Source organism: Phasianus colchicus, chromosome 1, assembly GCF_987193195.1.
Source record: "Phasianus colchicus chromosome 1, bPhaCol1.hap1.1, whole genome shotgun sequence".
Classification (NCBI taxonomy): Eukaryota; Metazoa; Chordata; class Aves; order Galliformes; family Phasianidae; genus Phasianus; species Phasianus colchicus.
In genome coordinates this window covers 36,038,660-36,064,018 of record NC_143436.1, presented here as the reverse complement: position 1 = coordinate 36,064,018, position 25,359 = coordinate 36,038,660, and the positions used below count along the sequence as shown (strand labels likewise).

The 25,359-nt window shown below is 42.5% G+C and overlaps 2 protein-coding genes across 4 annotated transcripts in view; one reads left to right on the top strand and one right to left on the bottom strand.

The window, feature by feature from the left end:
- The window catches only part of CPM (carboxypeptidase M), a 32,207-nt gene extending 26,927 nt beyond the window's left edge, over nucleotides 1–5,280 (top strand). The window contains exons 5-9 of the mRNA XM_031589489.2: nucleotides 874–1,058; nucleotides 1,314–1,484; nucleotides 2,329–2,481; nucleotides 3,422–3,570; nucleotides 4,635–5,280. Of these exons, the coding sequence (XP_031445349.2) occupies nucleotides 874–1,058; nucleotides 1,314–1,484; nucleotides 2,329–2,481; nucleotides 3,422–3,570; nucleotides 4,635–4,868 (892 nt within the window). The 3' untranslated portion in view covers nucleotides 4,869–5,280. The remainder of the gene's footprint in view (nucleotides 1–873; nucleotides 1,059–1,313; nucleotides 1,485–2,328; nucleotides 2,482–3,421; nucleotides 3,571–4,634) is intronic.
- A 1,136-nt stretch (nucleotides 5,281–6,416) lies between these two features.
- Nucleotides 6,417–25,359, bottom strand: part of MDM2 (MDM2 proto-oncogene) — a 33,597-nt gene continuing 14,654 nt past the window's right edge. The window contains exons 1-11 of one of the 3 annotated variants that reach the window (XM_031589491.2): nucleotides 23,212–23,361; nucleotides 22,678–22,750; nucleotides 21,263–21,337; nucleotides 20,786–20,919; nucleotides 19,899–19,948; nucleotides 18,819–18,886; nucleotides 18,583–18,676; nucleotides 15,907–16,067; nucleotides 14,908–15,063; nucleotides 13,527–13,604; nucleotides 6,417–12,188 (exon numbers count right to left, since the gene is read on the bottom strand). In XM_031589491.2, coding sequence (XP_031445351.2) covers nucleotides 11,619–12,188; nucleotides 13,527–13,604; nucleotides 14,908–15,063; nucleotides 15,907–16,067; nucleotides 18,583–18,676; nucleotides 18,819–18,886; nucleotides 19,899–19,948; nucleotides 20,786–20,919; nucleotides 21,263–21,337; nucleotides 22,678–22,746 — 1,455 coding nt within the window. In that variant the 5' untranslated portion in view covers nucleotides 22,747–22,750; nucleotides 23,212–23,361 and the 3' untranslated portion in view covers nucleotides 6,417–11,618. Of the gene's footprint in view, nucleotides 12,189–13,526; nucleotides 13,605–14,907; nucleotides 15,064–15,906; nucleotides 16,068–18,582; nucleotides 18,677–18,818; nucleotides 18,887–19,898; nucleotides 19,949–20,785; nucleotides 20,920–21,262; nucleotides 21,338–22,677; nucleotides 22,751–23,211; nucleotides 23,362–25,359 lie in introns of those variants that run through there. The other 2 variants (XM_090138521.1, XM_090138530.1) reach the window with 2 other exon arrangements.

The following is a 25,359-nucleotide window of genomic DNA, read 5'->3' as shown; positions in this document are numbered from 1 at the left end:
AATAGCCCCGTGGATGTATTAGGGCTAAGTTTGGCCTCTGCTGTTCAGAAGAGTCACTGTTACAGGACAGTTTTTGGAAGAGTGAGTCACGCAGATGTTTGTATGTGGTGTGGTCAGAGAAAATTAGTCAGAAGGATATAACGACCTGACCTTCTGGGCAGGAGACCCAGACTGTGAATAGAAGCCACAATGACCTCTTTAGACCTTTAGAATACTACAAAAAAAAAACAAAAAAAAATTGTCCACCCACAGAAATCTTTTTCAGTTGGAGAACTATGTAACCCTTCTTTGTGTTTGCAGTTCATATTGAACGCAGATCTACTTAATAAGAGGGAAAACTACAAAAATACATAGCTTGCTTTAATAGGTGTTATGGAAAAAAAACAAAAAACAAAAAAAACCTCACATGGGAAAATGTAACCTAGCATTGCATCTTGCACTACTTCTGCATTTTAAACATAAATTGCAGTGATCAAAAAGGGGAGGAAAAGTTTAACTGGATAGAAAAGGGGGAAGAAGAGGAGAGAGTGAGAGAACTGGAAGAAATGTCAAAGGGATGAAGTTCCAATGAAGTTGGAAGAAAGAGCAAACTCATGAGCTAGTAGTTCTCCTGGACCTTTGGCCAGGACAACATCAGGAGCAAGGGAAAAGGTGCTCTAGGTAGAAAGAATCCTGAGTTATCCAGGTGGCTAGTGCTTACAGAAAGCATACTGAAGTCTATTTTCTGAATGCTTTAGGAGATAAATTTCAATGGCCATCTTGCTTGCTCGCTGAAGGCACCAGTGTGCCTCAGTTCTCAAGTTGTGTTGGGCTGGTGCTGTTGTAATATCTATGGGCAAAATGGTAACAGGAGTGCCTTCTCTCTTTCCTAAGGTACAATAAGAATGGAGAAGATCTGAACAGAAATTTTCCTGATGCCTTTGAAAATAACAACAATATCATTCAGCCAGAGACTCAAGCAGTGATAAACTGGATAAAAAATGAAACATTTGTTCTTTCAGCAAACCTGCATGGGGGTGCCCTGGTTGCCAGTTACACATTCGATAACGGTAACTCAGGTAAGCCTGGAACAAGTCCTTTCTTCCGCAGCTGATTCATTTTAGGAATTTTTACTCTGGAAAAGCAAAATGTTTAAGGTTTTCTGCAAGGTATTTTTCAGTTTTTTAAGTTGGGATGGGAAGGTTTTGGTAAACATCAAGGACAAAATAGGATTTTAAATTCATTGCATGCTTTAACTATCTGGGAAGTTATAAGACAGTGCTGTATGTTTTATCAGTAAAGAGAATTACACAATGGCTGTCTTCACTCTGCAGTTACTGGCACATCAAATGGTTACAGCAGGTCTCCAGATGATGATGTTTTTATTCACCTGGCAAAAACCTATTCTTTCAACCATGCCAGCATGTACAAGGGGACTGGGTGTGACAGCAAACAGACCTTCCCAGATGGCATTACCAATGGGTACTCCTGGTACCAGCTGGAAGGTAAGAATGTCCATGCTACTTTTTCAGCAACTTCAGATTCCCTCTTGCTTCTGCCACCTGATGATAAGGGCATTGACTGCAAGGATTGATTGGAGTAGCTAGAGAGAAATGAGTAAGTCAACCCCAACAGGGATTATCTGAGCAGAACACAGGTTAGCAGACTCCTCATCGGCAGTAACAAGAGTGAAATGAGACAGTTTCTGCTCTGGCTTTGTCTGTGTCCTTTCTCAGGGCATATATTGCACACACACATTGCCTGCTGCTCCGGCACCAAGTTGAGAACCTCTCTTCTCCTTTCAGAAAGAAAACAAATGTTTGGCACTTATATTACCCTTAAAAAAAAAAAAAAAAAAAAAAAAAAGATTACTGGAAATAAATCTTTTTCATTTTTGTTTACACATGGCCAAATAGAAGATGGGTCCTGTGAACTCTGGCCCTGAGTGCTGCTTTGGCATCTTAAAGGGCTCTGGAGACAGCTCAGAGAGGCAGACTCAATGCACCCCTGAATCGATCCATCTCCGTTGGGTTGGGAGAGCTTGAAAAGCTTTGTGAGCTTTTGAGTCAAAGACCTACCCTTCTTTAACATTAGATGTTATCATTTCCAAGACACCACTGTGCTTTCAAAAACAAGTAACTCTACAAGTATTTGTGGAGTTATTAAGCTACTTTTCCAGAGGAAGCAGTAAATACAGGTGTGGCACTGAGGGATAATTTGTCTGTTTTATGTGCTTTTTTTTCTTACAGGTGTGATGCAATTAGCAACACTTTTCACTTCCCTTTTTCATCTTGCTTAACCTTTGGTGCTTCTTTGCAGTTGAACACTGTGCTTTATTTTCCTTTTAAGGTGGAATGCAAGATTACAACTATGTCTGGGGACAGTGTTTTGAAATCACACTTGAGCTGTCATGCTGTAAATATCCTCCAGCAGAACAGCTGGAGAAATTCTGGAGAGACAACAAAGTTGCTCTGGTTGAATATATAAAGCAAGTACACCTAGGTGGGTACCAACTGGGACAGGAGATAACGCTGAGGCCGGGCTGGTGGGCAGAGTAGGAACGTTTCAGCAGTTGGGGCCAGTGTGGAGTGCTGCAAGGCCAGGGATAGTATGAGAGGACAGCTTATGGCTGTGCTGGGCGTGGGGCAGCAGGCGCTCCTGCAGTGCTGCTTGGGTTGAATGTGTGCCTTGGCAGGACGAAGGGATGGGCCTTTCAGGGAGCTGCCCCAGGGCAGTCTAAAGGTCTCTAAATGCGTACATGCAGGCACTCAATGTTTCAAGGATCTTTGCTGTTTGGATTTAGTATTTTTAAGGCCTTTTTTTTAAGTAGGGTCTGCACTTCACAGCTGAAACAGAGAAAATCTGCTGAATCAGTGATATTTTGCACTGAGTTAAAGGGTTTGCATAAATCTGTTGCTGACATCGCATTTCACAATGTCCAACTGTTTTGCTTATTGACAGTGCTCACTTTAGGGTGGTTTGTGAGAATGCATCCAACAAGTATGTATGGTGCTTTCAGCAAATGAGATTTAGAAGCAAAGATTACTGGAACAGGTTGCCCAAGGAGGTTGTGGATGCCCCATCCCTGGAGGCATTCAAGGCCAGGCTGGATGTGGCTCTGGGCAGCCTGGTCTGGTGGTTGGTGACCTGCACATAGCAGGGGGGTTGAAACTCGATGATCACTGTGGTCCTTTTCAACCCAGGCCATTCAATGATTCTATGATTACAGTGATGTTTTCTAAAGTCAGATGAAGCTACTAATGACAACAGAAAGGAATTTGTTTTAGTTCCCTCTGGAAAGATTTAAGTACTGGTGATATTATTAGATGTACTTGAAATCATTGAAGTGGCCTTTAAGTACATCCAGCAGCAGTCTGACTTTGCCAGAGAGGGCGGCTGGTCACAAGTACACACTGTTATCTTTCCTCTTCCTCTTTCATAGGAGTCAAAGGTCAGGTTACTGATAAAAATGGGAATCCTATTCCCAATGCAATCGTGGAAGCCAAAGGGAGGCCTCACATCTGCCCCTACAGAACAAATGAGCACGGCGAGTACTTTCTTCTCCTTTTGCCTGGGAAGTACGTGATCAATGTAAGTGTGCTGCCTGCTTGAGTTATTCTAATTGTGCTTTGAATCCATGAGCACAGCGAGGGTTTTGAGTAAGCTGGACTTGCTTGAGTCAAATATAGGAGTTGTCAAGACTCACTGGCAGATTCTTCTTTTAAAATAATCTTAATATTTGAGTCAGCAGTAAGAAGATGTTTATATGTGGTAAGATTTCCTGTCCCTGGGATGTCCAGAAATAACCACTCCACCAACTGGATGGTGGAGCCACCTGAGTTGCTGGATTGCGCAGGGGCTGGTCTGAAGTGTTAGAGCTCTGAGGAAGCAGAGGCTGGCATCCACATAGCCCCAGGCAGCATCAGGCTGACAATGCCACTGGTGACAGCTGTTTCCCTGAGGGTGGTGTCAGGAGACATTAGAGGGCATTTGTACAATGCAGTCTCTGGCAGGTGCCAGCCCAGGATCTGTCCTCAAGTGTGACTGCAGGATTTCCTCTTCTGTACTGCCTGTGGTGCTCCTGTGGTCTTTGAGCCAAAAAAACCCCCCGAAACAAACAAACAAACAAACAAAAACCCCACAGCTGGTTTGTAATGAGAATCCTCTGTCACTTCCCAGGGAAATGACTTCCCTCCACTCAAACATCAATCTGGTAAATTTCTCCTCAGGCTTGAGCATCACCTGAGAGCCTCCTCCATGCACTCGACTTCCTGTCCCCTTCACCCTTCACTGCAGCCTGCGAAAGGAGTATGGCAGCAGTCCTTCACTCAGCCCTCAGGGGCAAGCAGTCTCCATCATCAGCAACACCTTACAGGGGGCAACACCCCAACCCAGAACATTGTTACGAAGCAATATGGTCGGTTCATCCACTGAGAAGCACTGACCCAAATAAAGCAAAATTAGCAGAGCCATGGGAACTGTGGGGAGAAAAAAAAGTGTTCTGTTAACATTCCAAGCTCAGCTTTTGTTGTTTCCTCTTGTTTAGCTCAACTTATGTTTAGAACATTTTTCCTATACTCTGAAACTGTAAACAAGCTTCAGAGTGGAACTCTGTGTTTAAAACCAAGTAAGAAATCTTTTGTGCTCATTCCCAGGCTACGGTACCAGGATTTAAATCGATGCTGAAGACAGTGGACATACCTGACAACACCGCTAACTTCAGTGCTCTGAAACAAGACTTCTCATTCCCAGAGGTCTCTGTCAAACCAAGACTTGCTTCGTGCCCCAGAACCCCCCTGTACCAGGAGCTCGAACGCTCGTCAGCTGCAGTAAAACCAACTCTACATATCTTGGTTTTAGTGATCGTTACAATTTCCATTTTCAAATGAAGTCAGGAATTACGTGACGTGGCAAAACCCTCCTGCATCAATACGGCTTCTGAAACAAAGATTGTATGTAAGAGAATGTTATTGTAAAGCTGAGAATTTGGTTTATAATCGTGTTTATTGCATTTTGTAAAACATTGCCTTGACAATCAAATGTTATACTTTAATTCGACTGTCACTTTTCTACAATGATACTTTACTTCAAAGAAATACTGTACAGCCTATGGAGATGGTAACTGTAGGTGTTTGCTGCAGTGTTACAGACACACTTGCCAAAGGTTCAAAAACAGCTTGGGATTGTGCTGCAAATGTTTCCCAGTGGTGCTCTGTTGGACCAGCAGTTTGTGTGCCCATACACGTGTAAGCAATTAGTTCCATCCTAATTTCTCATAATAAAGCCACTACTATAAACGAAGACTGACACTTTTAACTGTGCTCTTTCCTGTCTAGACAAATGAGACTGATCAGGACTGAAATAACATCAGTAACACCCGTTCTAAGAAAGGATGCAGAGAGGAAGCAGTGGGAGGTATGTGCCAAAGGGCTGTGTGCTGAAGGCTTGGTGCCAGCCTGTGCCCCCAGGCAGAGCTCAGAGGGAACACTCTTTTCAACAGTTCTGTCTAAAGTCTCTGAAAAATATACAGAAGTAGTCTTCTACAGTTGTAGAACAATTTTTTTTTTTTTTTTTAACTGAATTTGATCTGGAGCAGAACTATAATTAGGAATGCTTCAATATGAATGGTTGCAATAACTGCATCAGCTGTGATCTGGTTTGTTTATTTAAGAGCATGTTTCATGGCCCTGTTCCCTTGTTCCTCAGCCCCTGTATGCCATACAGCAATAGCTGGAAGGCTCAGTTCTGCCAAAGCAAGCCTTGTGCATAGGCACTGAGGGCTGTGCTACCAGCATGGCACAGCATGCACCACTCACTGATTCCTTTTGCTTCAGCAGCTGCAAGTAATTTCCAGGCTGCTTTGAAGCTGTTCAACAGCTATCAGGTTAGTTAATACCACTTCACATGTTTATTTTAAAACTTTATCTGCCCCTTTCTTAAGCAATTTAAGTAGTCACAAGAGACTGTGTTTGGAGATGCCTGTATTTTCCTGTACAGTCAATGAGATTGGCAGGAACACAGCTGTCCATTGATGCAAGTACAGCCCTGTAAGCACACCACTGTTAGTAACCCACACTCTTACCCTCTCTCCCGTTAAGATATTGCAATAGGGCTGTGGCTTCTGAAGTTTAAGTGCACATTGCTATAAAAAGCCCAGTGCAGATTCAGATTGACACAGGTGTATTTAAGACAGCAGACTGTTAATGCCTTTGCTTGCCATACCTCTTGGGTTGTCTACTTTTAAAAGCTGCAGAGCATTCATAAGTCAGAGGACAGTACCAGTGCACAGCCTTGCTTCTGATTTTGTCACTTATGGCATGAGGAACAGGAGTTTACCATCTCCTCAAAACACGTGCCCACCCCAGGAACCTGCACTGCTGTTCTACAATTAAAAAGATGCATAAAAATCAAATCAGAGACACAAAAGGAGCACCGAGGAGGATATAAACATCTTTATTTAAAGCTTTTAAACAGATAAAATGTTCGGTTTCCCCAGAAAAGGAAAAACTTGAAACACAAATGTAGTAGACATTGGAAATTCTTCTTGTGAATGTAACTACGCTCTGTGCAACGTGAGTGGAGAGCTGTATCTTACTGAATGATTGGACAGAAGTACACCCAGTAAGTCATGGGGGCAGCCTACAGGAGTGGCAAAATTGCATAGTTTGTAATCTCACACTCAGCTGTCTATTTAATAATGATTTCAGATCCACCAAGTCAGACAACAAAGTAAGACTCTGCTTTGAGAAATGCCATTTAATATTTTAGGTGTTATGTCATCAGGATGGTGACTGCTCAATTTAATTTAGCTCAAAAACAAAAACTACCCCCTCAAAGCAACATCTAGTGAAAAGGAAGAGACAACATTTCCTAAAGTGTCAACAACAACTTTTACACATACAATATATGCGACAGAAAGACGTTCTCTTTTTCAGTGCACCTGTGGTAAGCAAGTAGACATTAGTTGGAAGCAATACTGCAAGATGCAACCCTCAAATATTCCCCCAAGAGCACCCATGCACCCCCTGCCTGCACCATGAGTAACAAAGTGAGTGACAGTGAGCAGAGCTGGAGGAAGGTAAGAGCTGTGCTGCCCTGCAAGTCACTATATAAGTGCATGTGCTCAAAGCTCTCTTCCACTGCTACATAACACAGCATCAACTGCCCATCCTTTAGGCTGTGTTGCACAGCAAAGCACCTCCTCTGCCTGGGATAAACACAACAGCAACTTCAGGTTAAGATGAGAAAGAATGTTTCAACCCAATAGTGATTCATTTATTCACCTCATTTTGCTGTTTCATTATGCTTCTAATAATTTCCTACTCTCCCTCCTGTCAGAACACAGTTTACTGAAAATTATTCTTGTTGGCTTTCTCTAAGAATGAGGAATTTCTTTTTGTCCTCATGTTGGTCTTGTAGGGGAAAAAAGGAGACTTAAGTCCTTCCTCCATGTAGTTTCACATGCATACAGAAATTTCAGAGTGACATCTAAACAAACACCCGGGAATTGGAACTCAGTGACAAAGTTGTACCAGGCTGTTAGAAATAAATGCAACACCTCACCAGTTACATTTTGTAGCACCTTTACCCTCTGTAAATCAGCCTCCTCACCGAAGCTACAGCCAGAGCCTCAGCATGGCAGAGATCACATTGCCCAGTGCCACAAACAGACAACACTCACAACACTCCATAGGAGCTGCTCTACAAAACCAACCTTTGCACAAACACTCGCTACCACCAGCAACCCAGCTACCTGCTTCAACCCCACACACTTCTAACAGATAATGGCAACGGACTTCTGTTGTAATAGAGCTAAAGAACCAGCATTAAAGGTTCTCAATTAATTTACCATTCACCAGACTCAGCATTTCTCAGTATCAGATGCTGAACCAAAGCATTTGGCAGCTGCTTCGAGTATTTCATTCCACACTTAGCATTCTTGGATAAAGAGAAAAGAGCATTTAATCCAAAAGTGATTTTCTGGCACTCTATTAAAAAAAAAAAAAAAAAACAACAAAAACAACTGTGAGTTCTTGCGGCGGCGTACCCAACTACTGCCTACTTGAAGCACACAGTTAGTTACCAGAACTGGGCCCTTCTCAGTTCTGTTGGTTCCCTCATCTCCCTTGGTCATCTTCCCAAAGGTGAGGGCAATCACTGCCCAATGCAAATATTCACTGCAACGCCTCCCACTGATCAGTTCTGGCCACCTTCCAGACCTGCCCTCCCATGTTAACAGCACCACACAGCAGTGTCTGGCTGCAGTGGGAGACAAAAGCATTCCTACAGAAACCACCATACAAGCAGTTTCCCCTGTGCTCATGTTGCATCAGCTTTCATCTCTATTCAGTGAGCATTTTACAGTTTCAACACTGAGATGGTTTTAAGGGAAGGAAAAATGAAAACAAAGGCGTACATCTTCCATCTCTCCACCTGAATATAGTCTGTATCTCTGTTTTAATGCTACAATTTCTTAAATATCCCTCTTGTAGCTGTGACTTACTAAGCACGTGTGTTTATCTGCACAGGTACCAACAGACCAATCCAATAAATTAAAGCTCACAACACTAACTATAAGCACAAGAATATTTACAAACTGCAATAAATTAATGATTAAAATGTGTACAATATTAAATAATGATCTCAAAGACCTCACCAAGAACAAAAGTCCACTTTCATGCCACAACATTGCCAACTTTTGCACTGCTACACAACGACAGGTAATTGTTATCAGGCACAAAGAGGAGAGCAGCCAACAGCTTACAGTCAGTGCAGCGCAGGGTGACTGCATGGTGACAAACCCAAAGGTTCCAGCACCTCAGACTGAACGTTGCTCTCAGTTGGGCCTTGGTCTGCCCCGCACTGCATGTGTCCCCAGCAGCTGCTCAAATAGGAAGTGAGACAGATGCCAACACCCCACCACTCTGCTCCCTTATTTGTAAGGCACACTTTTAAAAAAAGAAAGCGAAAGACAAGAACAAACAAACAACAAACCTCCCTGGCTGTTAAAAATAACACTAAGCCAGAAAACAGAATTCAAAATAAAAATTTACTCTGAGAGAGCAATATGGCCAAAGATGCAGGCCCCTGAATTACCCATCTCCTTGGTACTGTATGGAGCAGCAAGTGTTTCCAGGGCTGCTCTCCACAAAAGAATATGTGCTAAGGAAGTAAAACTTTAGATCACAAATGGAGAAGTCAGCTGTGCTCCCATTCTACCTTTTACCAATGCAGATTTAATAGGAGATGAAACTGTTTCTGAAGGAAAATCCCAAAGCTGAGTGCTTGCAAACAGCAACAACATTGCTGTGACTACTCAGGCATTTTTAAGAGCTGATTTTTTTTTCTCCTTCAATATGGAGATCACACAAGGGAGCTGGAAAAGAATGCCCAGAGCTGGACAGCACAATTCGTCCCAGCAAGAACTGGGTTAGTGACAGCTGTTCCCCACAGCTGGGGTTCTACAGCAATCACAATGACTGCAGAGAAGGTATCAAACTGAAAAAGACAAAATATTGATCCACTGCAGTGTCTCTTAGGTACGCTCCCCATTTCATCAGTGCTTCTTCCAACTACACAAGTTGGGAATTCTCTGCCAGCTGCACACTACAGACCAATTGGACTGCTGATCAGTTCTGACTTGCAGCAGCACTTAACAGTCTCTGTAAGCTGCACTGTGCTTCAATTTAGCAAATACAAATGCAGAGAAATGAAGAGGAAGCAGTACTAATGGAGGCAGGATCTGCATGTAAAACAATTCTTTCTTTGAAGAAACACACAACTGAGTTTTCTGTTTTGTTTAGTTAAAATGAACAACGGTGAAGCTTCAGAGCTATCACTATCTTTCAGCAGTAGCTTTCAACAATTAGCTCAACTGTACAAACAAACATTACTGACTCAGGTAATTTGGGAATTTCTTTGCAGTCACACGTGTTTACCAAGTTTCTACTGTACACTTTTTATTTTCCACAAGGAAGTACCTAGGAAAATTAGTAGGTACTTCCCTGTATTCCTGGTGTTTCCAGTCCTGGTTTCCAGGCATTTATAGTGGAATAAATATTTCAAGTTTCTGAAGTGAAAGTAATTTTAACATCACAGGCCTTTGTGCTGGCACAGAGGCACAGTTTTGTACTGGCGCTGTGAAGGTAAGGAAACCACTTCCCTGAGGGTTGTGGGATGGTAAAACACAGCACAACTTCTGCATTTAGAACTCATCTCCATTCTTGGAGCTCTCCTGAATCTAAGACTATTTATTAGCCCCTGCAGGACAGCTGAACTGTGACTACCTGTTAAATTAATGAGCTGAGAACACCCAAATCCTCTTAGGGTCAGTCATCCAAAGGAACGGACAGAAGCCTCTTGTGCAGGAACTCTCCATCTGAAGATCAGATGAAAAATCAAACTATGTTTTTAGACACTTAAGCTTGCAGAGATACACTCATGTTTATCTCCTTTGAATGCATCACAGACCAAAGTCAATTAGCAGACTTCTTCAGAAAGAAACATATATTTCACGAGGGTTTTGTGGACGAACACTGAGGACATCAGAGCCAAAAGAAGGACGGACGGATCCAACTGAGACAAAACTCTTACCTGGCCAAAAACCTTGCAGCAGGTTTTCAAAATTCTTGCAATACAGAAAAAAAGAGAACAGCAAAAGTTAGAAAGGCTGCTGGATTTAATGAACTGGGAGAAGTAAAATGACAGAGCTTCTCTCTCTCTGCAGGTGGAGGTGGACTTTTTTTTCTTACTATTCTTATGCAAGTGCAGGAAAAAAAAAACAAACCTAAAAACATCCCCTGTTGTTGCTGAGTTGCCTTACTTTTTAGCTAAGTTCCTCATTTATCTTTCCTGTTCACATCTTTCACACTCTGCTAAAATAATGAGGACAGTACAGACCACCAGATCCACACCATGTTTCAAAAGTCTCTCTCAGGATATTTAAGAGGTAACCGTAAGACTGTAACTGGTCAGTGACTTCTCACAGTGTACTCAGACAGCCCTGAAGTTTACAAAGTACATTACAGAAACAAAACACACCATACCCTCTTTAATTTCCAAAATCTTGAATGTTACTTTCTACCACAGCTTCCCTGGTTTCCCAACAAGCATCCAAAAAATCTCCTTCTCAAAGCAATTTAATTTTTCAGGAGCGAGGGAAACAAGGCTCTATTTTGTTCTTTTATTGACTTACTCAGATGGTTCTGATTCTGCCTGGTGCTTTCGCTAGGCAACAGATTGTGGAATGTAATCTTCTTTCTTCTAAACTGATTTTAAATGAACTCTTCAAAATGTCCCTCCTCTGATCATCACTGAACAGGGGCTTGCAATATTTGTAGTCAATACCATAACTGAAACGTTACTGACTTTTATGCACAGTAAAACACCTGGAAACACAAACACTGACCAACAGGAATTGGTTACTTCTACTGAGAGGGATTTAAAATGTTCAATGTTAAATTAACTAGCAAGTATCAGGCTAAACTTAACAATTCCAGTGCATTTACTTCAGCAATTACTTTTCATACCAAATGTAAAGACACCCAAAATATTTATCTGCAATAAGCATATAAAAATAATTTCTTACTCTCTTATTTGCTGTACCAGTTTATGAGTTCCTTTTGTCGCTTTCCATCGTCCTAGCCAAAATAAGTTAGTACAATCATTTGGATGGGCTGCCTGCACACCGGGCAGGGTTTGTTCCTCTTCTTCAGTTTTCTTGCACATGTAAAACATGACATGAGATGGCCTGTTTTGCCATGTACTATGCAGCCATTTTTTGGCCTGCTTTGGCATATGACACAGGGCTCTATGCTGCTAACAGGCAGACTGGACTCCGTACCTTCCTCTTTGTCTTTCATTTCTTTCTTCTCAGGTTCCTTGAAGTCCTCCTGACTGCTGCAAAACATGCTACTAGACGTAGATGGCTGAGAATAATCTTCACTTTCCTGGGACTCAGATATCTGTACTGCTTTATCTTCATTCTCCTCCACAGCTGGTTCTTTATCTTCATTTGTTTTCACTTTCTTACAGTCAGGAACATCAAAACCTTCTTCAGATTCCAGCTGGAAAGAACCTTCTAATTTGTTCTTCACCAATTTATCACTCTTCTCATCAGGAAGCCAGTCCTCACGGAGGGCCCAACATCTGTGGCAATGTCGTGGAAGCGGAGGATTCATTTCACTACATTGAGGGCACTTCCAATAGTCCTTTAGTAAATTAAAGGATGAAACAGCTTTAGCCACTTTGAATACTTCAGTAATGAGCATTCTGAGATCATTAAGAATTCATTACTGCTAAAATAATAGCAGTTAGGAGCTATCAACAATTTTATGTAAGAATTTCACTCAGCGTCCAACCCTATTTTATGGTCCTGGGTTAAAATAGCCTCACTGTTATATATGACTATTTTCTTCCTTCTTACAGTAGATTTATGAAATAGAAGTGTAATAATACTGGCTTACTATTTCTTAGCCAAAATTTGAGAAACTTCTTTCTGGCAAAATGACCGTTATTCCTATGAGTTTCAGCAACTGGAAACGAGTGGAGACCGAAGGGATGCTGACCCTTGGACGTTGAACTGCTGGTGTGCAGAGCGGCCAGATGAGGGCACTCTGACACAGCCGAGCGTCGCTCACAGCGGCACCAAACATCAGCCATTAAAGAGTTGCATCACTGCGTCTCAGAGCTTCCTCCATACCATTCCAAAAATAAGCAACCATCTGATTAAAGACACGCTTTGCTTGTAAGGACAAATCCTTAGAATCATTGCGCAGAAGGGGATAAAATTAAAAAGCTTCTAATTTGGAACACTTGAAATGCTTTCTGCTTTGAGTTCTGAATAGCATCAGCAACATCAAAAGCTTAAGGGACTAATCCCTAAAAACAGAGTACAGGTATTCTTCCACGTATAAGCAGTGCTATGTTTTCAGATAGCTAGCCCTGTGTTTTACAGATAGCAAAGTCCCTCGGTCTACAGACCATCAAGGAACAAGCATTTCAGGCAATTCTTCAAAACAGCATTCTTCAAACTTCAACTATAAAGAGCAACAAATGAAGATGCTTTTAAATTACAGCATGTATTTTTTTCATGCCTGTATATTTTGCTCCAAAATCCTGAACTTCCTCCCACACTACAGGAAGCTTCTCACAAAACTTAAGAAAAGCCATCTAATCATTTTACAGTGCTGTTCTCCAAACAGGTGTGCATTCACATCTGCATGCTATGGATTGACTCACTCAGGCTGGACAACAAAACTAAACATTATGACTTAAAGGAATAGCATTTTTATAATGGATGTGACTTAATGATTTTTTTTCCCCTTTCTTTGTTTTGTTTTTCCATTTTGTATAAGAAGGCAGATCTAGGCTCAAAATAATTTCCCCCCACTAAGACAGTGAAAATGTAAGTCAGTGTTTTTCTTAATGCACCAGGAAACTTACTAAAACATTTTTCACAACATCCATATTTTGGATTCGTCTACATGCCTCCACCTACTGTTAGTTCACCCAACTGATGATGCTTTGCCAGTCAAGATTTTACTCACAGCTAGAGAAATCTCTGGATCTTCATTGAATGAATCAGAATCGCTATCTTCATCTTGATAAATAGTCAGCTGATATACCTATTAAAAATACAAAAGCACTGATGTAACTGACATTCAGTATTCAACTAAAAATCTGGTTTCTGATAGACTACTTCTAATAAAATGCAATAACAAAAAATGATGCACATACTCTCTTTTATAAAGGAACTCCACAAAATGTAACGACTGGTTTAGGGATGAGGAAGAATCTTTCACATCAGGAATGCATTTTGAAGAAAAACGTAGAGCATCCAGACAGAAGGAACCACTCCTAGAGAAGTGGTTCTACTCAATGCTGGTAGGGCCACACCTGGAGTACTGTATCCATTCTGGGCTCCCAGTACAAGAGAAACATGGAGCTGGGGCAGCTCATCCTGGTGCAAAGGTGGCCCAGAGTGGGGACAGACTCATTAATGTATAAAAATATCTGAAGGAAAAACATAAAGACAACTAAACCAGGTTGTTTTTTTTTTTTTTTTTGCCCAGTCATGGGCACTAACTGGAGCACAGGAGGTGACTGAACACAGACACTGGCTGCCCAGAAAGGCTACGGATTCTTCTCCTTGGAGGTCTTCAAAAGCCATGTGGGCAAGCAGCTAGGTGGCTCTGCCTGAACAGAAGGATTGGTTAGGATGATCTATAGAGGTGCCTTACGACCACCAGCATCCTGTAACGGTCACTACTGACTGTTCTTGGGGACAGGGATCACCTCAGTCCTTTCTTCCTCCAAAGCAAGCAATCTTTTCTCTCCACAGCACTCTAACTCACTGTAAATCACTACAGCCAGTCCCATTGATTCCCTCCCAGGAATCATGATCATGTATGCCCCTGTCTGATTCTGCCTTTGGTACTTACCTGATCTTGCCATGAGCCAATTCTGCTCTTAAGTAAAAGAAAACTAACACAGGAAAAAAAAAAATACTTTCCTACTTCCCTGCTGACAGTTCAGGTATCTAGATCTCTCAAAAATGATGACAACAGCTCAGCACTGTCTTCAAGCCTCCTAAAGAAAATTTCTAAAACTGTATTTAAGCATGCCTCTATGAAACGTATGTATTTACTGAAGCAAATGACTTAGAAGAATTCTTTTGCAAACCATTACCAGGAAAGTTTTCATTCACTATCAAATGTTGTCAAAAGTTCAACAGTTCCAAATGAATGCCTCTAGAGTTAGTAATATAAGCACAGTCTCAACCCCAACTAGTGAGTTGGAATCAAACACATGGATGCAATTTGTCATGTAATACACCTGAAGAATTACTGTTCCTTCTTGTTGGAATCTCAGTATTTAGTGTTCATTAAATTTCCTTCCCTCAGCTCTAAAAAAAAAAAAATAAAGTACCTCATCATCTTCATCTGTGAGCTCCTGTCCTTCTTCATTATGGCTATAGTCTTCTGAATAAATAGATTCAACTTCAAATTCTACACTAAACTGGTCTGAAACAGAACCATGATCAAACCAATCAGAGTTTTCACTTAGCGAACTGGCATCAAGATCCTGAATGAAAAGAAAGAAAAACACATTCAATTTCTCTAGACCACATCCATAAGAATGTTGTTAAGATTACTGTTAAGATGAGAAAAGAAAAAAAAAGTACTGTTGAGAAAAGAAAAAAAAATAAAAAATAAAACAATGTAGTAGCTATGGAAGAAATGAGAACAGCTGCTGTTCGATGGAATAGCACTTAGGAGACAAACAGATTACAGCTGGCTAAACAAAGCTAGCTGAAAGCTTTCTGTTGCCTCTGGAATAGAGGAAGCAGTCAGCCCATGGCCACTCTCGAGACTGGAGACACAAAGGCTCTCCTAACAAGTGTAAGAGCACATGCTGTCTTTTGGCACGTTCATTAAATTCTCTATTTTTCATCAACAAAATAAAGTGTTAGCACACAGTCTGAGCTCAGTAATTCAGAATACAGCATATGGCTAAGAATACTAAGAGCTTAGGTCTTCAGCAGCAAAGCTGTAGTGGAATTACCAGCAGCCTACAGCTATGAAGAATTACAAACCATCAGTGACTTCTTTTCTTCTTTCATCACTCTAAAAAAATACTTATTTTAAAACAAAGGGTATCTGACATTTCTCCCATACTGTGCCAAATAGTAAGAACGTGCCTAGTTTTTATAAATGTTCATATGAATGTTGGTATTTTAAAAATGTTCTCTTCAGTCTTGTCAACAAACCTATGAAAGATCCCATCCCACCCACACATCCCCCTAACTTCTTTCCTCAGACTCAAATTCATTACAAAAACGGTGCTTAAAAGATGGATATTTGCACTTGTGGTAACTGCAAACTGTACCACCAAAAGAAATAAAATAAAATACATATTTTGACTTACAGGAATGGAAACAGAATCTGTGGAATCACTGCTGTTGCTTCTGTCACGGCACAGCCCGCTGACTACACACCATGAGAGACTTTCATCAAAGGTCAACGAGATGCTGTCTGACTTATGACGTTTTCTTCTGTCACTGTGCGGATCATCTGAAGAATTTTCTTCTGGGCACATTCAAGAATCTTTATTACTCCAAAACATCTATGCAACATGCAGGTTTTTTTTGTTTGTTTCTTTTGTTTTTTTTAAACAACAGCTTAAAATACAATTTACATAAGTAGAAATTCAAGAAAAATAAAATCATCCAGAACTAAGTAAAGGCACCAGAAATTAACATAAGACAACACAGTAACACCATGAAAGGTGAAACATTCCTGAAACCAGCAATTCACGGGCTGGCTTTCCCTGCTAGTGCCACCAGTATAGCTTTTAAGTGGCAGCCTCCACATGTAAGAAACAAAATAACTGCACATCTGGAAGCATTTTTACCCCTTTTCACACACAACACTCATAATAAGACTCTATTAACTTTAAGCAATACAGATAGGACTTTACTTGTACTAATCCCCTCTACAGTCAGAGGACAGAAAGAGGCTTTCAGGGGGCTTACAAGGCCATCCCAGAATTTGGAGGGAGATGAGTAACTTGCTCCCAGATCAAATGTGTGAAGAGGACCTCATGCTAGGCCAGATTCAGGTTCTTCAAGTTTCAGACACCTCAAGAAATTTGACAGTTAGTATCAGCACTAAACACAGTTCTATTTACTCTGAATTCTTCTAATACATCATTATGCAAATGAGTTGGACAACACACGAACAAGAAAATCTTCAAGGCTAACATTCTATATAAAAATTGAAGCATGAAAATACTTCAAATCGTACTTATTAAATATGCTTAGCCTGAAAGCCAAAAAGCAATGCTTTTTTACATACATCATGTTTTGATACAACCTACAGCAGCATAAGCAGTAGGGAGACAGCATTTATGGGGCAGGTAAGTCAAAATTCAGCTCCCCTGACTTTTAGAATGTATGATAAGAAAAATATTCTTAAAAAAGCATTCTGAAGGCAGTATATATGCACAGTGGATGAAAATTCCCCAAGAGGACTGGCAACTTGGTTCAGCAGACCTCAGTAAGAACCTGCTGTCCCCTACAGACACCCTCTGCACACCCCCTCTATTGCCCAACTTCAGCCTGGCCCTGTGAAACACACCAAAAAAATCCACAAGTGTCCAAGTCTTGAATCTTTCATTGTAAAAGAAAAGAGAACAAAACACTTGTACATACTTTGAGACTTCTCTTACTTTCCCTTGGTGCTTCTTGGCTCAGCCCCTTTTCTTTTTCCGCCCTGAGAGCCCCACCAAATTTGGTGCCCCCAGGCCCAAGGGTTGCTCCTCTCCATCGTTGTCCTCATTTAGTTGCCATGGCTCCATGCTGTACTGATACTGTACCACCACAAGTTTGCTATACACTATGAAAGCGGCTCCAAGGGAGCCGCTACCATCACAATTTAACAATAACAGTGGTTTAAAAGGAAGATTTCCTATAAATTAGAAAAAAAGTGTATATAAAAACACCATATTAAAAAGAACTTTTAAGGTTGTAACAAACTAATAAACGGATGCAAAGGCAAGAGTTAATAATCAAACCTACAATAAGTAAGCACAACACAGGACCTTACGTGCTCTGGGTCATGCCTAAATATTACAGGTGATGACAATTAACTGTGACTTTTCATCCCTTCATCAGATTTTGTTGCAACATTAAAATGTTCTTTTTATTTAGTGCAAACTGCTCATCAAAGCAGCACAGTTCTTGGACTAACACAGGTCTATGTGAAGACACACAAAAAAACCCAAGAAACACTACACAAAAACTAAGGAACTTTAAAATGTTCCCAAGGAAATGAAGAAAAAAAACCACCTATGCAATGACAGGAGGTTATCACTGCCCACTGCCCCCACTGCCACACTTCAAGTGTCAACTCGTGATGTGAAAGTGATGAAACAAAGTCGTGCAAAGAATCCGAAAGGGCAGCATTTAAGTTCAACTGTACAGAACACCTCCATGGAGCAATTTAAAGTTACACAAGTTTTTGCTGACCAATTTGTTATTTACCAATTATCAGAAGAAACACTCCACGGTCTGCAGATGTGTTTACTAGTGATAATTAACCACAATAAAGAACTGGAGACAAATACAGTGCTTAAGTGGCCAGACTCTTACAAAGCACTTATGGAATGGTCAGGTGCCTAAATACATCTGCATTACCAACTGAAATCCAATGAGAGCTGCTTTTAAAGCAAAGAGAACGTGAAGTATTGTGGCTATCTATAGAGGGACCTGGAATGCATTTGACTGCATCAGTAGAAACAGAAGTGCTCTCATTATGAAGACAGCACAACTGATTAAGTCCTGCTGATGTGAATAATTTGGGTAGATCAACAAGACAAATTATTCTGTTACCTCACTAACACTTCTAGTAATCTCAACTGTAATGTGATACTGGAGCAGTGCAAGGAATTGCATATCTCTTCCAGGCTGAACGCTCTGGTTCAGACAAGCAGAGAAACACAGTATTTGTTAGCATCTCTCAAGGCCATTAAGGCAACAAGATGTACTTGTTTGCTCACAGCAGTCGTGACACTGAAAGCTCAGCATCACGAATCTGCACGTACCAGATTCACTGTGTGTTCTCCTCCTAGAAGATGTCGTTGGCTGGGAAGCTGCATTTGATGAAGTCTGCTTTTCTTCTAACTCTTGCATGGATTCCTGATTAACAGAAATACGGAATAAGCCCACACATGAATATGAGGTGAGGGTTAGAACTACTCTAACTGCATCCAAACAATTGCCAATATAGAAATGAAACAGTATTTACATCTCAGAACATAAAAGATAATATTAAGATTACCTTTAGAACAGTTTCTTTTTCAAGCCGAAATTTGGCATCATCCTCAGGTGGAACAGCCAGTGTAGAGTCTGAAAACAAAGCAGTAAAGTAGCACTGAATTTTGTTATTAATTCCCTTCAATGAACACTGTACCTTAGCTGTGATTCTGCAGATGAAAGATTATATGTACAAAATATTTTTACATTCCTATGAAGTACATTTTACTAGCTATCATCTCACATGAGCACTGAATTAAATGACATTCAATAGAAGAAAAATGGACTGCTGTTAGTTATGTATCTTTATTACTAGGTAGACCATGAATTCATCAATTATCTTCAAAGAAAAATTACCTAAATTTAAGTTTACTATCATAAGGACTAATACTGACAGCCCCTAAGAAGACATCTCCAGCAGCTGAACTGCACCCTTAGAAAAAATTAAAACCAATGAGTGCTGTAATATGGATTTAGAAGCCCATTCACAAAACAGCTTCAACTATTTACCTTCTACTACACTTCTTATATTAGCCAGAAATTACAACTAAATTACTGCTAACGTATTTTATGCTGCAGAAAAGTTATCAATGCTTTAAGTATGGTTTTTTTCTTATTAAAAAAACAACAACAACAACAACAAAAAAAACAGAGGACTCAGTGTTGACAGTATTATCTTCTAAATGTACGTCACTCCATTTTGGAAATGAAAAATGAACACAAACAGACCAGAAAGTATTTGCTCTGACTTCATTGTTGGCATAAGCTCACAAAGCTCATTTCTGGAATTAAATCTTTAACACCACAAAGTTTTAGCCATAAGAAATGCAAGCAGCTTTTCAATCAAGTCCTGTTTGTGCTTCATCTGGTTCAAATCCCACATTATCCAAATGCAGTTTAGAACCTTCCCAACCCCCCCGAAGAAATACTGTTTGATTTAATTTGCCTTCATCTGCGAGCACTGCAGTGAGCAGTGCGTAAGGCCCAGCAGCTAATTATGGAGAGGCAGATGCTATCTGATTACCAGATGAAAGATGCATTAACATGAGTTACATTTGCTCTTCTGCTACTTCCCAAAACAGAAGGCTCTCCCAAACTAGCTTACCTTGTTGATTGATTGCTATCAGATTTCTGGAAATCATGGAATATATTCTCCTTAGATGGGGATAAAGAAAGACGATGCAAGTTAGCTATTTTAGAGCTCATATATACATTCCACACTCTACTGGAAAGTTCTTTTTTTTTTTTCCCCCCCAACTGTGATAATTGGAGATTGCCCAGAAAAACAAGGCAATTCCTATGACAAATGTAGAAAACAGTTATTTCGAAGTGCTGAAGCACTTTCATCATTGTTTCACTCAAAGGAAGAGATTTTATCCACCTCAGTAGAATAGAAAGAGCATTAGCTTCTGAACGCACTCAGTCAGAGAACAGAAAATTCACAATCCTTTTGACAAAGAGCCCCTAACAAATCAACGTTTATTTCTAACAAGAGGAATTCTGAATCAGTGCTTTTCAGATGGGACTTCTGATAATCTGTAGAGTCTATCAAGACAAGCAATTTACTCAAAAGAAATGTTAAAATACTGTAGCAAGGCTTGATTAGTGGCTAGGAGAACACGCTGTGATTACATGCTACTGTTCTCTGCTGTTAACTTCTAAAGCCTATGTTGCTTCTTACATAAATCAGGTCAGGAGTCTGATCTTAAATGTTTCTGCAATCCCCTTGCAGCTGTTACATTACAGAAGAGCATTTTCTTTCACCTTGGGATGGTCTGCCTGAGGCTACTGCAACACCTGCAAATGTGTGGAACGTTTGGGATTTCTTGATTACAGACACAAAGGTTAGTTCAGAGAAAAAGACCACATCAGGTGACAAATTATGAAGGAGAGCTTACCATTTGTCAAGCTATAAAGAATTAATACAAGGCTGTACAAATTGCGTTCTCCATTACTTCACAACCAGATTCTCAGAAAAGAATTCCATTTTACCTGTGTTCTTTTACTGAAAAGCTTGTTACTCCAAATAAATCCCCAAGAAGATCATTTGCACAGTGCACAATATGTTGCTCTTTTTCATCGTATAACTGTTTAGACATAATATATTGTCCAAGATAGAATATTACCTGTAAAACAAACCACAGACATTATCACATACAGAGGTTTTGCTCTTTGAAGATCAAATACAAGAGAAACACGCTCCCCTCACTCTGATCACCTGAAACTCCCTCAGAGCTGCCATTTTCACCTATTGTACCCTGAGAACTTTGTTATTCTACAGACAGCCAGAAGCCTTTGTAGATGTTGAGAAACTTGGTAAACGCTGCCTACCAAGTGAGCAGAAAAACTTAAACCAATACCTTTTTTCAATATCATTTGTTAAACCCCACTGCCTCCCCATCAGCCAAACCAGAAAAACAATCTCCCTGTATTTACCATCATCTACCTTTATTAATTAAAAGTTCTCACCTCCTTCATAGTAAAAGTGTCTTTTTCTGCACCAGCTAACTTCAACAGCTTCAACAACAGTGGCTTTGGTTTAACCTGTGTGGAGATGAAAACAGAAGAACAGCATGCAGCAATTATTCACTGAACAGCTCTACAAATAAACACAGATTGGTTTCCCTCTTCTACATTAACCTGACATAAAAGACACACGAGTACACGATAATCTATCCAATTTTTTGGCTTTGCGAAGTTAAACTTAAGACCTCTATGACTGTCAGGTCCAGAATGCAAGAGACAAAGCAAAGATCGAGTTCCTGTGACACTGTATGAGTGTGTGGTTTCACCCATGGCAGCCAGCTCTGCCCCTGAACCTCCTCACTTGGGACAGGCAGACAGAGCTCATCTTTCCCATTGTACTATTTCAATCACTCCTACACCCACAACGCCCTCCCACATGCTGGGCCAGCATTTCTCTCCACAGCCAATCTGTGAACAATTCCTGGGGCAAAGGGAGAAAATGCTCCCAAGTGATTCCTCCCCCTCCCCCCTTTTCCCTCTGGCTGATCCCATTCACTGTACCGTCCTCCAAACAGCTGTGCCAACACAATGCAGGGGATGAGAACCAGCTGCAGGGGAGCCACAACTGCAAGCAAGGTGCCTGCATGACAACTGCTGGAAATCCCTCGGTGCAGTAACAGCACTGCCACTTTAACAACAGCACAACGATTCTGTGACCAGGCTAATTTTAGTTACCCTAAAATATTCCCCTAATAAAACATGAGACAAGGAATAAATCTTTAAAGGAAGAAGGGAAGCTTCCTATATTCCGTTTCAAATATTTGCTACAATTAGCATCAAGCATTAGTGCATTAGCAAGAGATCAGTTGCAAGAAACACACATAGAAAAACCTGCAGACAACACCGTGCCTACTCACTCCCATTCTAAAAGCTTCGACTCCTTGGAGTAGGCAGGACACGGCAGCTTTACAGAGGGAGCCCACAGTAACTTACGAGGCGAGGAAAGAAAAAGCGTGGGAGTGTAAAGTGGATCCATATAAGAGCCTCCTATGAAAGCAGAGGAGAGAAGCCCCCCCCCGTGGGGGCTCGGACTAATGTTCCCTTACCAAGCCCGGCGTAACCGAAAGCGAAAACGCCAAATTTAAAACCCTCAGCTGCGCCACGACGGCTTTCCCACACCCCGAACTACACCCGTTTTCCAGAGCTTATTACCCGTTTTGAACCGCTTCGCCAGAAAGCTCCTATTTTCAGCTCGCCCAATCCTCACAAGCAAGCAGGCTGCCCGCCACAGAGCTCCGGGAAACAGCGCCCGGCCCCCACACGCGGGCGGTTCGGTTCGGTTCTGCCATGCCCCGCTCTCACACCGACGGGACCGAAAGGCGCCCGTGTCCCCGCACCGCCCGCCCGCGAGCACTGACCAGAGCCTCCTGCTCCGAGGCGCTGACAGGAGAGCCGTCCGTCAGGGAGGTCATCTCGGTATTGCACATTTGCCTGCAGTCGAGGGGACAACAGACGTCACGTTACGTTCCGCCACGTCACGCGGCCCCCGGAACGCCGCCGCCCGCACAGCGCTGCGCCCCGGGCTCGGCACAGCCGGGCCATGCGGGCCGGGCCGCCCTTATATAGCGCTGCCAGGAGGCAAGTCGGGGCTTGGCTACGGCCGCCGCGGCCCGACATGTCCGAGCATGACCCGGCGCGGCGCTGCCGAGTCACCGCGGGGCGGCGGAGCGGCGCTGACTCACGGCGCGGCGTAGCGGAGGGCCGCCCCGTCCCCGCGCCCCCCACCCCCCGCCGGCCCCGCTCTCTGACGCCTGCGGGCGGAAGCCGCGCCGCTCGCCTCGGCCGCGCGCGAGCGTCCGGCCTTCCCTCCCCGGCCCCCTCCGTCCCGCCCCGAGGCGGCCGCCCGAGCGGCATCTCGGCTCCTGCGGCTAGCCGACCGAGCCCCCACGCACCGCCAGCCGCGCTCGCTTCGCCGCCCGGCCCGGAGGAACGCGGGCCTTACGAGGCCGCAGCGAGGTCCGCGCCCCACGCCGCCATCTTGGCCGCGCGGCCCCCCCCCTCCAGCGCCCCCTAACGGCCGCGGGGCAACGGCCGCGTCGCGTGCAGCCCTCCGGCGGCGCCTCAGGAGCCGTACTGGCGGGGCGCGGGCGGCAGGAGTGGCGCTGAGGGACGGGCTGCTGTGGAAGGTTTCGCTCTGCTTCCTTCTTTCCGTCTTAATGAAGGCCTGCTAACAGCACCAGTACATTCAGGGAGACAGTAGTGTCGTGCCTGGCTGAAATGCAACTGTACCTTTGGGTGATGATTTGATTAGCAGCGCTCACTTTGGCCATCTTTTTTTGCTGCTGTTTAGGAAACTAGGAGGAAATATCACTTCCCTAGAGAAATGAGCAGTGTGAGCTACGTTCCTGTCCCTTCTCTCTGTAATTTAGAACATGAGGCTATTCAGGAGCGTGTTATTGGGGCAGACGCTCATTAGTTGCCACGCTTCAATCAGGACTGATTGGTTATCAGTCTCTCTCCCTTTTCTCATTCTCAGATTTATTTGCCCACAGCGACACTTCAGAATTATTTTTGAAGAGGTGAAAAGGTTTGTTAAGGAACAAGAATGCTGCAAATGGTGTGTGAAGATGGGCAGCAGCAGAGCAGCTCCAGGAGGTTGCTTTCCCATGACAACTAACTTGTTCCGACAAGCAGTGGGTGACTGCCTGGACTTGTCCACTGGCCAAACACAGATTTCCAATAACAACAGCACCTCCGAAAAATTCCAGCCTTGGTTTACATCGAAGTGTTTGTGTGATGAGAGATTTTCAGGGCAAGCTTGTTGTCCTTGTAGAGTGTAAAGCTCAAGGCCTAGTGAGGGACGGCTGAGAAGCTGCAGCAGGTCTGCTCCGTGTGCTCGTCCCTTTTAGCACCAGAGCATCAAGGCAAACAGACTTTATTGTTTTAAGTGTGTTGTCCTGCCATCGGCAAAGTTAGCTATCTGATTGCTTCAACACAGCACACAACTTACTCAGATCTTTACTGAATTCCTAGTCTGGTCATCAGTGGAAAATGACTTCACAGAATCACAGAATGGCCAGGGTTGGAAGGGACCTCAAGGATCACAAATCTCCAACCCCCCTGCCACATGCAGGGCCACCAACCTCCTCATTTAATACTAGACCAGGCTGCCCAGGGCCCCATCCAATCTGGCCTTGAACACTTCCAGTGACGGGGCATCCACAACCTCTCTGGGCAGCCTGTTCCAGCACCTCACCACTCTCTCTGTAAAGAACTTCCCCCTGACATCCAACCTAAATCTTCCCTCCTTCAGCTTAAAACCATTTCCCCTTGTCCTGCTGTTATCTACCCTTTCAAAGAGTTGATGACTTCTATGCAAAAATGTGATAGAACTGAATGGCTGCAGTGAGTAGATTTAATGCTGAGTGCTCCATCTTGTCCTTATGTGGCAGACAAGCAATGTATCACTATACATAATGTATTTTACTGAACTGAAAAAAAAAGTACTCCATAAAATGAATCGCAGAACAGCTTGGGTTGGAAGGGACCTCAAAGATCATCAAGTTCCAACCACCCGGCTGCAGACAGTGTTGCCAGGCACTAGATCAGATTGCCCAAGGTCCCAACTAGCCTAGCCTTAAACACCTCTAGGAATGGGGCATCAGGCTCTTCTGAAGACATATCGCATTACTGAACCATGTTTTAAACATGATATCATTTTGCTCAGCTGTGTGGTAATAAAGATTTTTCTTTTTTTTATATTAGCATTACGTTTTCTACATGAATACAGCCGAAGATGTATTAAATTGGTGGCTATTATTTTCTTCTTCCACTTCTCAGCTAACAAGCATCTCATGACCGGTGTATTTGTGATCAGGTTGTAATTCTTCAAGGAATAACTTTTCTTACCTATTAATAGCTAAGACAGGGAAAAAAGAAAAAGCAGTTTCTGTCCAGAATTGTTGTCTGGCTTCAAGGTCAACCTTACCTCAGACAGACTAATCTCAAAGGAGAGGCTTAAGTAGGTAAAATATGCTGTTTATGCTTTGCTAGAGAGATAGGGGATATTTTCTGACTTGTAATGCTGCACTGCTTTTGTC